We start from the raw sequence: 13,446 nt of genomic DNA, 5'->3' as shown, positions 1-13,446 counted from the left end.
TCAGGGGCACATGTCAAGATAAGCCAATTGCAGCAGAATTATAAGGAACTGTCCACAATCATAGCAATGTGTTCCAAGGTTCAGGACTACGTGTTGGGGGACACTAAGTTCAGTGCTGTTGCCAGAGGTTCCATAGTTAGAGTCCGGTTTCAGGTCCTCTCACTGTTGTACAAAAGCAGCTGGAACTCACATCAAATGGTTTGTGTATACAGGGAAAATACTGATAACTCAATGTAAATTGTGTAGGAAGATTAGAAATGATATATTGATTTACTGAGAATAATGATAACATTTGAGAATGAAACATATTTCTAAAAATATGCATTAAACTTACTTAAAAGTTAGAGACTGTCCTGCTTCTTTAAAAGATGGAAAATCAGAGCAATACTTGATACAGAGGAGGCACAAAACTGTGGGGAAGAACATTACAGTGGGATTGGTTATGACTTTTAGTAACAGACATGTTGGCCAGTGGCCTCTGTAGGGATTGCAGACACTTGGTTCAATCGGGAAAAGCCATTTGATGAAAATGATTTAATTTTTTTTTGGCAATATCTCTTTTAACCCCCATTAATTTTTAATCAATGTACCACAGAAAGCATCCACAGCTTGATATGGCAACTAGACAGCCTGTGAAGGGAAGGAATGATAAGAGTTGTGGATATAGTTCCAACACATCACAGAAACTAGCCTCCCCACCATGGACTCTGCAAAGCAGCCAACATGATTAAACACCCACCCATTCCAGATGCTCACTCTCCCTCCCCTCCAATCAAGCAGATATAAAGCCAGGTTCAATGATTTTCTATCTCACTGTAATAAGTCTATTGAACATTCCCCTTTGGTCTCCTGATAAGATGGACCCTGGACCTCAAAATCTGCCTGATTATAGCCTTGCACCCTCTGTGGACTTCCTCTGTAACACTTATCTTGTGTTGTTATTGTTTTATATTATTACCCCAATGCAATATTGCAGTTAAATGATCTGTATGGATGGCATGCAAAACAAGTTTTCAATGTACCTTGGTACATGCAACAATAAACCAATTTCAATTGGGCTGCACGGTCAGAGTGTTTCCATTCTTCAGGAGAGTGGTGCTGTACAAACAGGAAGTGGATTTGTTGGTGTGCCGAAGTACAGGGAAACAATTTTGGGTCTATTAATTCAAAAGGATCTCAAGTCCAGCTTACATTTGATTTTTAAAAAGTCTAATTCTGGAAATCAACAGCGAAGTAAACATTTATTATAGATTAGGATCTACGTGATAATAATTGTTATTTAACATAAATCACTACTCAGTTAATCTACAAATTCTCATCAAGACTGTGCCAAGAGTGTGCCTGGCACACTGATGTTATCAAAACACAAAAGCATATCTTCCTGATTAAGACAGTTTAAATACCAACAAGATTTTAATGAGCGAGCAGCCTGGGTATGCTTTACACAAATGAAATCCCTGGGCTGTGATGACAGATTATAATCTACAGTTTTGGGACTAGATTTTCCCACCCTAATTAGAATTTATTTTAAGGCTAGATGGAAGAAGGGAACCAAATTTCAACAACAATTCTTGATTGCAATTTTAAATAGCAATGGCTCTCAGATTATCTCCACTAATTGACAAGACACTTCATGGTTTTCTAACAAGTTTGAATCAAAATCGCTAATTATGATTACAGAGAGTGATTTAATCCAACCATTTTGCACTGAATTTACAATTACACTGCAGTTTGAAACCACTTCAATAGAAGTGGAAATGTGGATTTAGAACCTTAAACATTTTATGTGCCGCAAAAGAATTCAACCTTCTATCTTCTGCCCCCTTTGCTGAAATTAAGAGGTAATCCAAGCAAATATTAGAAATCACTGAGGAATTTGTACTTCTGTACACTAGGATTAGTCAAAGGTTTCACACAAATGTTTTTTGGAGACTTCATGCCTACAGAAAATTTAAGCTTCAATCATCCTTGTTAATTAATGAGCTCATAATTTCCCAGGAAGCTGGTAGTGACCACCTAAAGATGAGCATTAAAAATGCCAGGTCACAAAAACTCTATTAAATCTCACGCTGCATAGGTTCAATGACAACTGCTCTGTATTGAAGAATCCAAATTGTTGTCGAGTTCGTGCTCCACAATTCATACTATCTTAAGCATTTGGTTTGGGCTGAGAATCTCTATCCAATAACCATCTGGATCCTGGATGAAAGCGAGCCCCTTCATTTTACCTGAAGCAAAAACAAAACGGATTGCACTGGTTTGCATATTTTCTCACCACCTCCCCTCACCTTACTTGCCCTGGAACAAAAGGAACGCAGAAATAAAAAACATGTTGGAAGTATGAACAAAAGATGTTGGAAACAATCAGCAGGGTAGGCAGTGTCTGTGGAATGAGAATCAGTTAATTTTTCAGAACTGGAACAATAAGCAAGTGAGCTTTTAAGTTGTAGAGATGGGAGGGAATTGGAAAACAAGAGGAACAGTCTGTATTAGGACAGAGACATAGATGTCCAGTTCCAGCACGGTATCCACTTGCCTTGATTCATCTGCCCATGTTTATGACAGATCCATTTGCTCAGCACTAAAAGCATTGTGCCGCCTGGACAAGCTTACTTCACCACCCCAGTCCAATCATTTTCTGTTTTCTTTGCCCTCTGTCTCACTTTCTCACATTTTCAGTTACGACAAAAGGTCATCAACCCAAAATATTGACTCTTTTTCTTTCTCCACAGATACTGCCTGACCTGCTGAGTATAATAAGGATCTGGAATTTATTCTGTCAGTACATTCAACTGTTGTCATACCGGAAAGCACAGAGACAAAAGGACTCACCATCATCCACCTTCTTCACAAACTTTACTCCGAGTTCCTCAAGCCGCTTACATGCTGCATAAACGTCAGGGACAGCAATGCCCAAGTGACCTGCAGGTAAGGAGCATCTCCAGATGAAAATTCAAAGCACTGACTACCTGAGACGATTGAATATGCAGCCACTTGTCATTGTCGCAGTACAAGGAGGGACAATCACCAACTCCCCAAATTGTAGCGTCCAAACTTGGTGCTGCAGAAGCCACCTCCTTCAAAGTAAGCCTATAAATAGGAATCAGAGCTCGGTCCAGCACCAATCACTTACCATGGGCCAAATTGCCTCCACTGTTGAATTGTATGATTCTATCAGGCACAGACTGGCAATAGGAAAGGCAAGGAACACATTCCCAAGCAGATGGATCTAGAGTAGGAACCTGTGATTTCCTCTCACCCCGAGAACACACCAAGACTGTTAACAAGCCCAGTCGAGAAATCTGACTGTAGACCACCACCATGACCTCTTGCCAACCCCTCCCCACCACACCCCCTACTCAGAGCTACATAGAAAGCAGAGGACAGACCTCCTGATATAGGAATTTTGTTCCCATTTGGCCAAATGACCTGCAAAGCTTTTAGGAGAATCAAGGGGACTAGGCTTACCAAATCCTCTGGGGTCAGAATTGCCATTGTGGTAGGCCTGGTTTTCATCCACCTCTGTGCCCCAGTTGCTACAAAGTACAAAAAATAGTGAATGATCAGGAAGCCGCTCCCCCTGGCACATTCCCTCATCAACTGGCCCACCCAAGGATGGCAGCTTCACTAGCTTCGTACCATCATTCAGTTCATCAAAGAGAAAGAGCCCATTTGAGCCTCACCATCTGATCAACAGCAATGGAGTGGATCTCCCCAGCTTTCAGTCGTGTTCTTGGCAGACTGACCTGTATGCGTGGTGGGAGCTTTTGCCTTCACCAACAATCCAGACAGCAAGTTTTAACACCCAACACTGCCTGGATGAGAAGAAATTCCTCAGATCCTACCCCAATCTTTCAATCTTCCCCGTGCCCAGTTACTGCTCTGTTGGGGAAGTGGCCACTTTCAGTAACTTTACACAGTACCACAGTGTTAGTGTTATTTAGCACAAAGCCAAGATGTCCATCTCTACTGGACAAATGCCTCTAGTTAACATGCTCCAGTACTGCTGCCATCCTTCGATCTCCTCTGTTGATCTCATAAGCATGACCAGAAATATAGATAGTAGCTTAATGGTCTTCCAGCAGGAACTTTATACCAGGATATCTGAACTTCAAGTCTCCTCCATTCATGCCACACCAGTTAACTCTTTACTACCTCAGCCAGCACCCTCACCCTGTCCATCAGCCCCTGGCCCATGCCTTCACTCCTCCTTCTGTGCTGGTTGCCAAGTTTCCATTCCTTATTCTCCACAACTACTGTAAACTTCTTCTCCTTGCCCCTCCAGTCCTCCCTATTAAAATCTTTTTCAACATCTTCAGTTTATACACAGCTTTCTCTACACAGACATATGCAATCAAAGACAAGACCAGAAGCCAATCTGCCCAGTCATCTGTTACCTGTCAGGAGGTCTCTGCAGTCAGAGAACAGTTCATTGTCACATTCTATGTTTATCACAATGAGAGAAGGACAGTCCTTTTTGGACCCATGAGTGCTGGACAATGAGCACAACCCTTATTCTGTGGGCTCCCTTACAGAGTTCTGGCAGCAACTCCATGCAATCCTGATAATGGGGTATGAGAAAAGGTCCCTATCCAGAGGATTGTCAGGTCAGTGCAAGGGAGACAAGAACTGGAATGTGGACCGACAATCTGCTGGAGGAACTCAGTGACCCAAGCAGCACTTGTGGGTGGGGAGAGAGGAATAGCTGATATTTCAGGTTGAAACCCTGACTGAGTGAACAGGGATGATGGCCAGTATAGAGAGGAAAGGAGCAAGGGTAAGACAGGAGCTGGAAGTGATTGGTAGATGAAGTGGGGTGGGGTGAAGGATGATGGGCAGATGGAGTTAGATTAGGAGTGGGGTGGTGATAGAGTTGGAAATCTGAAGCAGGAGCACGATAGATTGAGGCAGGCAAAAAGGGGTAGGTAGAACCGGGAACCAGCTGAGGGCAGGGGAAGATGAAGGTGGAGACAACAGCTGGAGGAACACAAGGTCTACCAGTGTTGGAATCTGACAAATAGATGTGAATATTGGGAACCATTATCAGGAAGAGGCAAGACAAATGGAACCATGAACCAGATGAGGGAGATGGGAAGCCAGGGTGGAGGGTGAACTGTGTGATGGGTAGGTGGACGGAACCAGGAGGGGAGGAAGGATGAAGTAGGGGAATTAGGAGTCTACAGTGAATGGATAAAAATCTCCAGTGAGGGGGGAAAAGACCAATTCCAGGTTCAGTTGAAGGTCACCAGGATTCTTGCGTAGGGCAGCCATTTGGGCCTTGCCCTTCCCAGCTGGTTCCCACCTCACATGTACTGTCAAGACCACCCTGGGCTCAATGACCCACATCAGCTTCTGCACCTCAGTTTGAAAGCCTAACCCCACTTTCCAAACCCCCAGTCTTGAGGCCTTCTACCTTGCCAGTCCAGAACCCCTCACATTCGCTCTCACTCCTGCATCTTGTCCATCTTCAATTTTACCTCACATATTGGTGATCGTGTCTTGGCCCCAAGCTGGGAATTAATTTCCCAGTAATCTCTATCACTCTCAGATTCTTTTCAGAATCTCCCTCCTTGGCCAGACCTGGCACACGTGACTTGTTGAGAATATTACGACTTAGGACAGTTTACAGCACTAAAGGTACCAGTGAAAATAGAGTCATAGGTTATGGAACCAGGCCCTTCACCCCATTGTGCCTCTGCTATCCACCTGTACTCAGCGAATTTTCCAGCACTGCGCCCTGTGCCTTCTCTACCAGACTGTATTAGTGAGTTTTGCACATTTCCGCACCAGTGCACATTAGCGAATATAACTTCATAAGAAAGCCAAGCTGCATGTGGAGAACCAGCTGTGTATACAGAACATGCCTGGCGATGGGCTACAATTCACAGTGCCATCGGACTTTACAAAGGAAAACACTGGATGCTTCTGGTAACCAGTGGAATATCCAGCAGGCAGGAGAATCTGACGTGGACAAAACGCCTGCATGCTCTCAGTACTGCAGCACCCCCCCCCCGCCCCCGTTCAGCACCCTGCTGCACTCACTGCGTCAGCTCAATGGTAGCCCTCCGAGAGAAGGTCCAGGCCGTATGCTCGTTCTTTTCTGTTGGGATTTCCTTTTTGTCCTCAAAACCCAGAAAGAAGAGTGTGAATTTCATCGAGGGAACATCAACTTTCTGCAGCAGTCTAGGAGCAAGTTGGAAAAATAACCATTAGAGAAAGAGCATGGACAGCACAGAACGGAGTAGCAGTGGTGTAAGGTCCCAGGAAAAGGAGGAGTAGGTCCTGATGAGTCGATAAACTGCAATGAGCGCAGGAAAGATTTACTGATCTCAGGGGACTGGGTTACAGCAAGTGGGTGAACAGGCTGGGACTTTATTCCTTGGAGCACGACAGGCCGAGGGCAACCTCACAGAGGCGTGTAAAATACTGAATGGTACAGATAGTATGAAGACATTGTTTTCCCACAGGATTGGGGGATCAAGGACCAGAGAGCATACGTTGAGGGTGAGGGGGGAAAGATTTAACAGGAACATGAGGGGCAACTTTTTCTACAGAGGATGGTGGCTATATGAAATGAGAAAGTGATTGAGGCAGAGAAAAACGTGGACAGGAAAGGTTCATTGGGATATGGGTAAAATGGGTAATTTGAACAGCATGGCTGAAGGGCCTCTTTATGTTGTATGACTCACTCAGCACGAGGGAGGAGGTAGAGGGAGACCGTGGCTTCACACACCAGTGAACTGCACAGGATTCCATTTCCCATCCACTCATTTTGACTCCTGCTGGGCTCAGTTAAAAGACACACACCCTTGATCATACTCAGAGGCCTAGCTACGGGCAACCATGCAGACGCCAAACAAAGGACATCGGTTCAGGCACAAGCAAGGAATACTTTCAGAATTCATCTTCCCGACAGGCACTGAGCCACAGCCCCACTCCCTATCCGTAAGTCCAGAGATGTTTGTACTATTCACACTGAGAACAACCATAAACGCAGGAGGAAGTCTCACCCAGAATGAATGCTCACAATCTCAGGCCACTGGGCGAGAAATTTAAAAGTAAAATGAGGAGAAATTTCTTCACTCAAAGGGTGGGTAACCTGTAGAATTCTCTGCGAAAGTACTCAAGGAAATGGACAGATTTATAAACCCAGAGAAAAGTGGAGGGTTATGTAGCAGGGAAGGGTTGGTCTGATTTTCAGCGGGTTAAAAGGTTGGCACAACATCATGCCTGTATCGTGCTGCAGTGTTCTATGTTCACAGGGCTCTAAGGATGGTGGGGAGGAAACAGGAATGTGGTACTGAGACAAAGGATCAGCCGTGATCACAGTTAATGCCAGATCAGGCTCAAAGGGCCAAATGGCCAATCTTTGCTCTTGTTTTTCTGTTCCTATGAAGTATCTTGGGGCACCCTTTCATTGTTAAAGGCACTTTATAACAGAACCAGCTGTCACATCCTCCAGGCAATTGACTTGTTGTGTTGAATTTATTGGATTGGATTTTTTTTTAATGCCAACTAAGTAACGTTTAACCCAGCAAGATCAAAGGAGAAGCCCAGGCCCTGCCTCAGCTGGATATACCCTTCCAAAAGGCAGGGTGTACTTAAACCTTTTCTACACAATGAAGTTCAGAGAGGACAGACACCAAATAAAATTCAATCCTGGACTTGGGCTAAATCCCAAATCACTGATAGGTAAAAGTGCATTTTAAAAAGTGATAGCTAGCAAAATGCAATAGTTCCCAAGTAATTTCTGCCTGTGTAGCTAAATATACCACAGCAGGAAGAGGAGGGCCCAGGGCACTCACTGGGTACATATTTCTGTAATTTATCTTCATTCACACTAATGCTAACTGATATTTATCTTCATCTGGTAATCTACTGTACTGTGCTGCTGCTCCAGAAATCTCATCTTTAAAGGCATTTATGCCTTTGATAACAATAAACTGGAACAGTTGGATTAATTTATAAAGGGGTAAGTTCACAGAGCAAAGGTGTCTGAACTCCCTCCACGAGGAATCTTTACTGAAACAATAGTCACACAGGTGTTCAGTCCTGGGAGCCACTCATTAGGAAAGACGTGATGACTTTGGACAGGGTGAAGAGATGTATCAAATTAGTTGCAAGGAAAAGGGATTGTAGTTACTGGGGAGACTGGGTTTGTTTATCTTGGAACAGAGAAGTGTGAAGGTAGGTCTGATGAAGATATTTATCATCGTGAAGGATGTGGCTGGGGCGAAACCACTGGCAAAGAGGTCCCGAACTGGCCAAAGGAACCAGAAGTTATTTAAGTACAACTTGTTTTAAATAAATGTAGGAAGTTGTTAAAATTTGGAATGCACTGCCAAGATTAGCGGTGGTGGGGGGGGGGGGTGGCTGAAAACAAATTGCTGGAGGAACTCAGCATGTCAAATAGCCAAAATAGAGAGGCCAGGAAGAGAGACAAATACAGTAGGTGGGTCCAGGTGAGGAGGGGTGATAGCAGATGGAGGAGGGAGGAGTGGAGATAGTGATAGGTGGAGGCATAAAAGACTGAAAATGATGGAATCTGATCGATGGATCATGGAACCAAATAAGGGAGGTGAGATGGACAGATGGGAACAGTAGGAGGAGAGTGTGGGTGATAAATGGGTAATGGAGTGAATGGGTGAGGGGAAAGAAACTGGGTTACGGGGGGCGGGCTGTGGAGAGAGGGGAATTGGAAGGAAGTGAATGTGTGTCGGAGGACTTGGGTAGGTGAGGACAGAGGGAGAGCAGGTTACCTCTGTCTCCCTGTTCATGCCATCAGGTTTTAGACTACCTAGGCAGAACATGAGTTGCTGTTCAGTGGAGAATGACAAACACGGCAAGCAAGGTAAATGTACAGGACTGTGGGGAATGGGATGAGTTGGATTGCTCTTGCATCGATCTGGCCTAGACATGATGGGCCAAATGGTCTCCTTCATTTCTGTAACGTTTCTGTGGTTCTACAAATGCTGGGAGATCAAATGAAACAGTGTGGTGAAGTGTTGATATACAACGATTCGGGAGCAAAACTATCACTGGAACAAAATGTCACACAAGACCCAGATCACACAGCACTCTGTCTGAGGTGTGACAGTAACCCATGCTCTAACAAGGAGGTACGTTGGGAAATATTAATGAGTAATATTAACATAATGTAGACATTTCTGACATGTGTTTACTTGCAAGTACCTGAATCAGAACATGCACTGAACAAATAAAATGGGACATTCTTTTAGGAAAACTATTTAGAAAGGCAATTATTTTAGCACAAAAATGAAAGCAACTGACGTAGAGAGAGATACCATCAGCAGAAAAATGTGGGAAATATACCTCAGATTAGTCAACATCAGAAAGCAAATTGGATCATTTCACTTTTTAGGTAACACACGCCAACACCCCAGAAAGTAACTACAGATCAGACAAACTCAATGGTGTGTTTCATTTTGTTTAACCTGTGGGCTCCTTGAGTGCTTTTTACTCTCACTCTCAACTCTAAATCACTTGCTCACTTTCTTTTTTTTTATTATTTACTCAATTTTTAATGTTCCTTACGTCATTCCAATGATTCTGGTGTAAAAATCAAGAGATTTTTTCGGATCCTTCACTCTCAGCATTGTCTGTTGCATTATAAAATCCTGAAAGAGAGAGACTATGAGAACACTGGGAAATCAATGCACTCTAGTTAACATGCAATAATACTGGAGGAGAAATCAAGTTACTGGTAAGGCATTTACTTTTTCCTCATTTCCTGTCTGTCTATGGAAGGAGGGTAAGCTAGGGATTAATTTGAATAGCAATGGGTCAGTTCAACACCTTCCCCCCCCCACCATCTTATTTAATAGAATCACAGAGAATAGAAACAGGCCATTTTGTTGTAGACTAGATGGTCTGAGGAGCCTATGACATCCATACTGACCATCAGGTACACTCTGTGCTAAACCTCTTGGTCCATAATCTACCCCCTTCTGATTCAAGTGCTTCCGAATGTTCAAAGTAAGACTGCCTCCCCCACTCCCTTGGACATGTAGTTTCAGGTTCCAAGTCTCTACCAGCCAATTTTCCCTATAACCTTTCTCCCAATACTCCCAGTATCTCACCCAGATTCTGTCACTCACCCACACTGTTTACAGCAGTTAATTAATCAACCAACCCACAGGTTTTTGAGATTGGTGGTGGGGAGAACAGAGGAACTGGAGAAATGGCCTTTGCACCTTATTTGTCTACTTTGTACTTTCTCGGTAACGGTGATGGAATTCTGCATTACTTTATTGTTTTCCTCTAGTACACTCGTGATGTATATGAATTGATGTTTGGATGGCATACAAATAAAACGCTTTCACTGTACCACAGTACACGAAACAATAAAAAACCTATTATCAAACGCACATAGTTACATAAAACATGCAAACATCACAAAGAAAGCACTCATTTTCTTTAGCAATAGGGAGAGATCAACAGAAGTGGAAGCAGCAATTAAAAACAATTTAGTAAGAGGGAAAAAACTTGTCTCAAAAGATGGTTGAAGCAGAAACCCCTCATCAGATGCAAACATTTGAAGTTTGGAGAAGCTACGACTGGAAGGGGGAGAGGCTGGGTAACTCTCCAACCAGTACAGGAATGATGGGCCGCATGGCCTCCTGCTGGCAGTGTTTGACAGGGCTTCCTGACGGCTCAGACCCTGCCCCCGGATGCATTGACCGGCAGACGACCACCGCACAGCCTGCCTGTGTTTCCCCAGTTCGGCGGCACAAGCCCTCGAGGCGTCCCCAGCCATTCGGTCCCGGCCGAGACACCGTGCTGCCCAAGCCCCTCCCGAACACCACGTTAGACTCAGGAGCAGAATTGGGCCATTCGGCTCATCGAGTCTGCTCCAAGTCCAAGGCGCCGAGCATCGACGCCCCGTGCTACAGCCCCCAGCCCGCACCTTGGTACTCGGGTCCGGTTCCGAACAAGCGGCATACGCCTGCTCATCCGTGAGGCCGGTCAGCTCCTCCGCCATGACCACAGCTTCGCCAGCCCAGGCCCAGCCGGCGACCCTGACTGCCTATCAATCAGATCCCTGGTAACATGGCCCACCCTCCCCGCGGATCCACCAATCCTAACACGGTGTCTGTCGGGGTAATCCAATGACAATACGTCGGGCGGTGCCGACTCTAAATTACCCAATCATAGAGAAGAGACTGGTCCCCGAAACTCGACCTGATTGGTCACCGCCGACTGCCATCCGCTCATCTTTCCAGCATTACCTTCGAGCCAGCTGTTGTTTAGGCTCAAGCAGAGGATCTGGAGGTGTTTCAATGCATGTTGTGCCTTTTTAGGGGTATTGCTGACCATAGATGCAATCTGAACGAAGGCTCTGCCTTTTAGGGATTTTGGAACCTGCAGTTCGATAGGGAGAAGCTAAAATCAGATCTCAGTATTAGAGTGGAGTAAAGGGGAAAAAGAGGCATGAGAGAGGTCCAACCCCAAACAAGAGAAAATCTGCAAATGCTGGAAATCCAAGCAACACGCTCAAAATGCTGGGGGAACTCAGCAGGCCTGACAGCAACTATGTAAAAAAAATACAGGTGACGTTTCGGGCCGAGATCCTTCGAAAACAGTCGAAGACAGCATAAGAGCAAAAGAGAGGCCATAAAACATAGCCAAAATTATACTACCCTGAGATTCATTTTCAAGGTCAAGGAATGAACTACTACGCACAGTGGCTGAAAAACAACCAATGTGCAAAAGAAAACACTGAGCAAATCCAAAATGAGAATAATAAAAAATAGTAAAGAACTAATACTGCGAGCATGAGTTGTGGTATCCTTGAAAGTGAGTCCGTAGGTTGTGGAAGAAATTGAGTGTTGAGGTGAGTTCTTGCTGGTTCAGGAGCCTGATGACTGTGTGGTAAGAATTCCTGTACCTCCTTGCCGATGACAGAAGCGGGAAGAGAACATGGTCTGGATGATGGGCGTCCTTGGTGTAAGATGCTGCAATTTTTGTGGCAGCACTCCTTGCAAATGTGCTCGGTGCTGGGGATGGATTAGCCTATATCCAAGACTTTTGCGTGTTTCCATGACAGGCCGTGATGCAACCAATCAGAACCCTCTGCACAATGCACACAAAATGCTGGAGGAACTCAGCAGGGCGCTCTGTTATGCCGAATCTCTGCACACTTTCAAGAAAGTAGAGGTGCTGTGCCTTCTTTGTAGTGGCACTTCCACGCTGGTCCCAGGACAGATTCTCTGAAATGATAATGCCAAGGAATTTAAAAGTTACTCACCCTCTAGTGGGTACTGTCTCACGGACCTCTGTTTTCCACCTCTAGTAAATAATCAGCTCATTGGTTTTGCTGACATTGAGTGAGAGGTTGTTGTAGTGGCACCACTTCGCCAGATTTTCAATCTTCCTTCTAAATGCCGATAGACTGTAGGAATGAGATTTTAAAAAAAAACAACAGAAGGCAATTAAAAAATCAATAAGGAGAGAAAAGATGAAATACTGAATGAAGGTAAGCAGGCCGATAATATAGAAGAGGATACGAACAGAATCAGATTTAATATCACAGGCATACGTTGCGAAATTTGTTGTTTTGCGGTAGCAGTACATAGTAATAATAAAAAAACTAAATTTACAGTAAGAAATATATAAAAAAATAAATTAAGTAGTACAAAAATATAGAGAGGTAGTATTAATGGGTTCAGTGTTCATTCAGAAACGTGATGGCAGAGGGCAAGAAGCTGTTCCTGAAACATTGAGTGTGTGTCTTCAGGCTTCTGTACCTCCTCCCTGAAGCAATGGGGAGAGGGCATGCCCTGCATGATGCGGGGGGGGGGTGGGGGGGGGGTCCGTAACGAGGCCTCCTTGAGCTGTCCTCGATGCTGGGGAGGCTAGCGCCCGTGGTGGAACTGGCTGAGTTTACAATTTTCCGCAGCTTCTTTTTTTTGATTCTGTGCAGTGGCCCCTCCTTACCAGATGGTGATGTGACCAGCTAGGATGCTCTCCTAAGTACTCCTGTGGCAATTTACAAGAGTCTTTGTTGTCACAACAAGTCTCTTTAAACTCCTAATGAAATACAGTAGGAATGACTGGCGAGCCTTGTTTGGAATTGCATCAAAATTACAATTTTTTCAGATATATAAAGAGTAAAAGAATCAGAATCAGGTTTATTATCACCAGCATGTGACGTGAAATTTGTTAACTTAACAGTAATAGTTCAATACAATACAGTACATAATATAGAAGAGAAAAATAAATAAAATAATAATAATAAATAAGTAAATCAATTACAATATACATACATTGAAAAGATTTTTAAAACGTGTAAAAAAACAGAAAGTAGTGTCCAAAGGTTCAATGTCCATTTAGGAATCGGATGGCAGAGGGGAAGAAGCTGTTCCTGAATCACTGAATGTGTGTCTTCATACTTCTGTACCTCCTACCTGATGGTAACAGTGAGAG

At 44.2% G+C, this 13,446-nt stretch overlaps 1 protein-coding gene across 1 annotated transcript; it reads right to left on the bottom strand.

Annotated features, from left to right (window-relative positions):
• Positions 1-327: 327 nt before the first annotated feature.
• glo1 (glyoxalase 1) lies at positions 328-11,063 on the bottom strand. Its single transcript, XM_072248498.1, has 6 exons — positions 10,928-11,063; positions 9,556-9,638; positions 6,043-6,183; positions 3,469-3,536; positions 2,833-2,922; positions 328-2,228 (listed from the first exon to the last, which is right to left on the bottom strand). The coding sequence occupies exons 1-6, from the start codon at positions 11,000-11,002 to the stop codon at positions 2,140-2,142; spliced, it is 546 nt and encodes a 181-aa protein (XP_072104599.1). The 5' UTR covers positions 11,003-11,063; the 3' UTR covers positions 328-2,139.
• Between the last annotated feature and the right edge of the window lie 2,383 nt (positions 11,064-13,446).

This window comes from Mobula birostris, chromosome 2 (genome assembly GCF_030028105.1).
Source record: "Mobula birostris isolate sMobBir1 chromosome 2, sMobBir1.hap1, whole genome shotgun sequence".
NCBI lineage: Eukaryota > Metazoa > Chordata > Chondrichthyes > Myliobatiformes > Myliobatidae > Mobula > Mobula birostris.
The sequence above is the reverse complement of the archived record's forward strand: the minus strand, read 5'-3'. Positions and strand labels throughout refer to the sequence as shown.

Bases quoted from the DNA above. Each gene is read 5' to 3' on its own strand.
- glo1 (XM_072248498.1), bottom strand. From the start codon at position 11,002: ATGGCGGAGGAGCTGACCGGCCTCACGGATGAGCAGGCGTATGCCGCT. The intron at 3,537-6,042 runs GTGAGTGCAGCA...TGTACTTTGTAG, and splicing joins GCTACCATTGAGCTGACGCA to CAACTGGGGCACAGAGGTGG. The intron at 2,229-2,832 runs GTGAGTCCTTTT...TTTTTGCTTCAG, and splicing joins TGTGAAGAAGGTGGATGATG to GTAAAATGAAGGGGCTCGCT.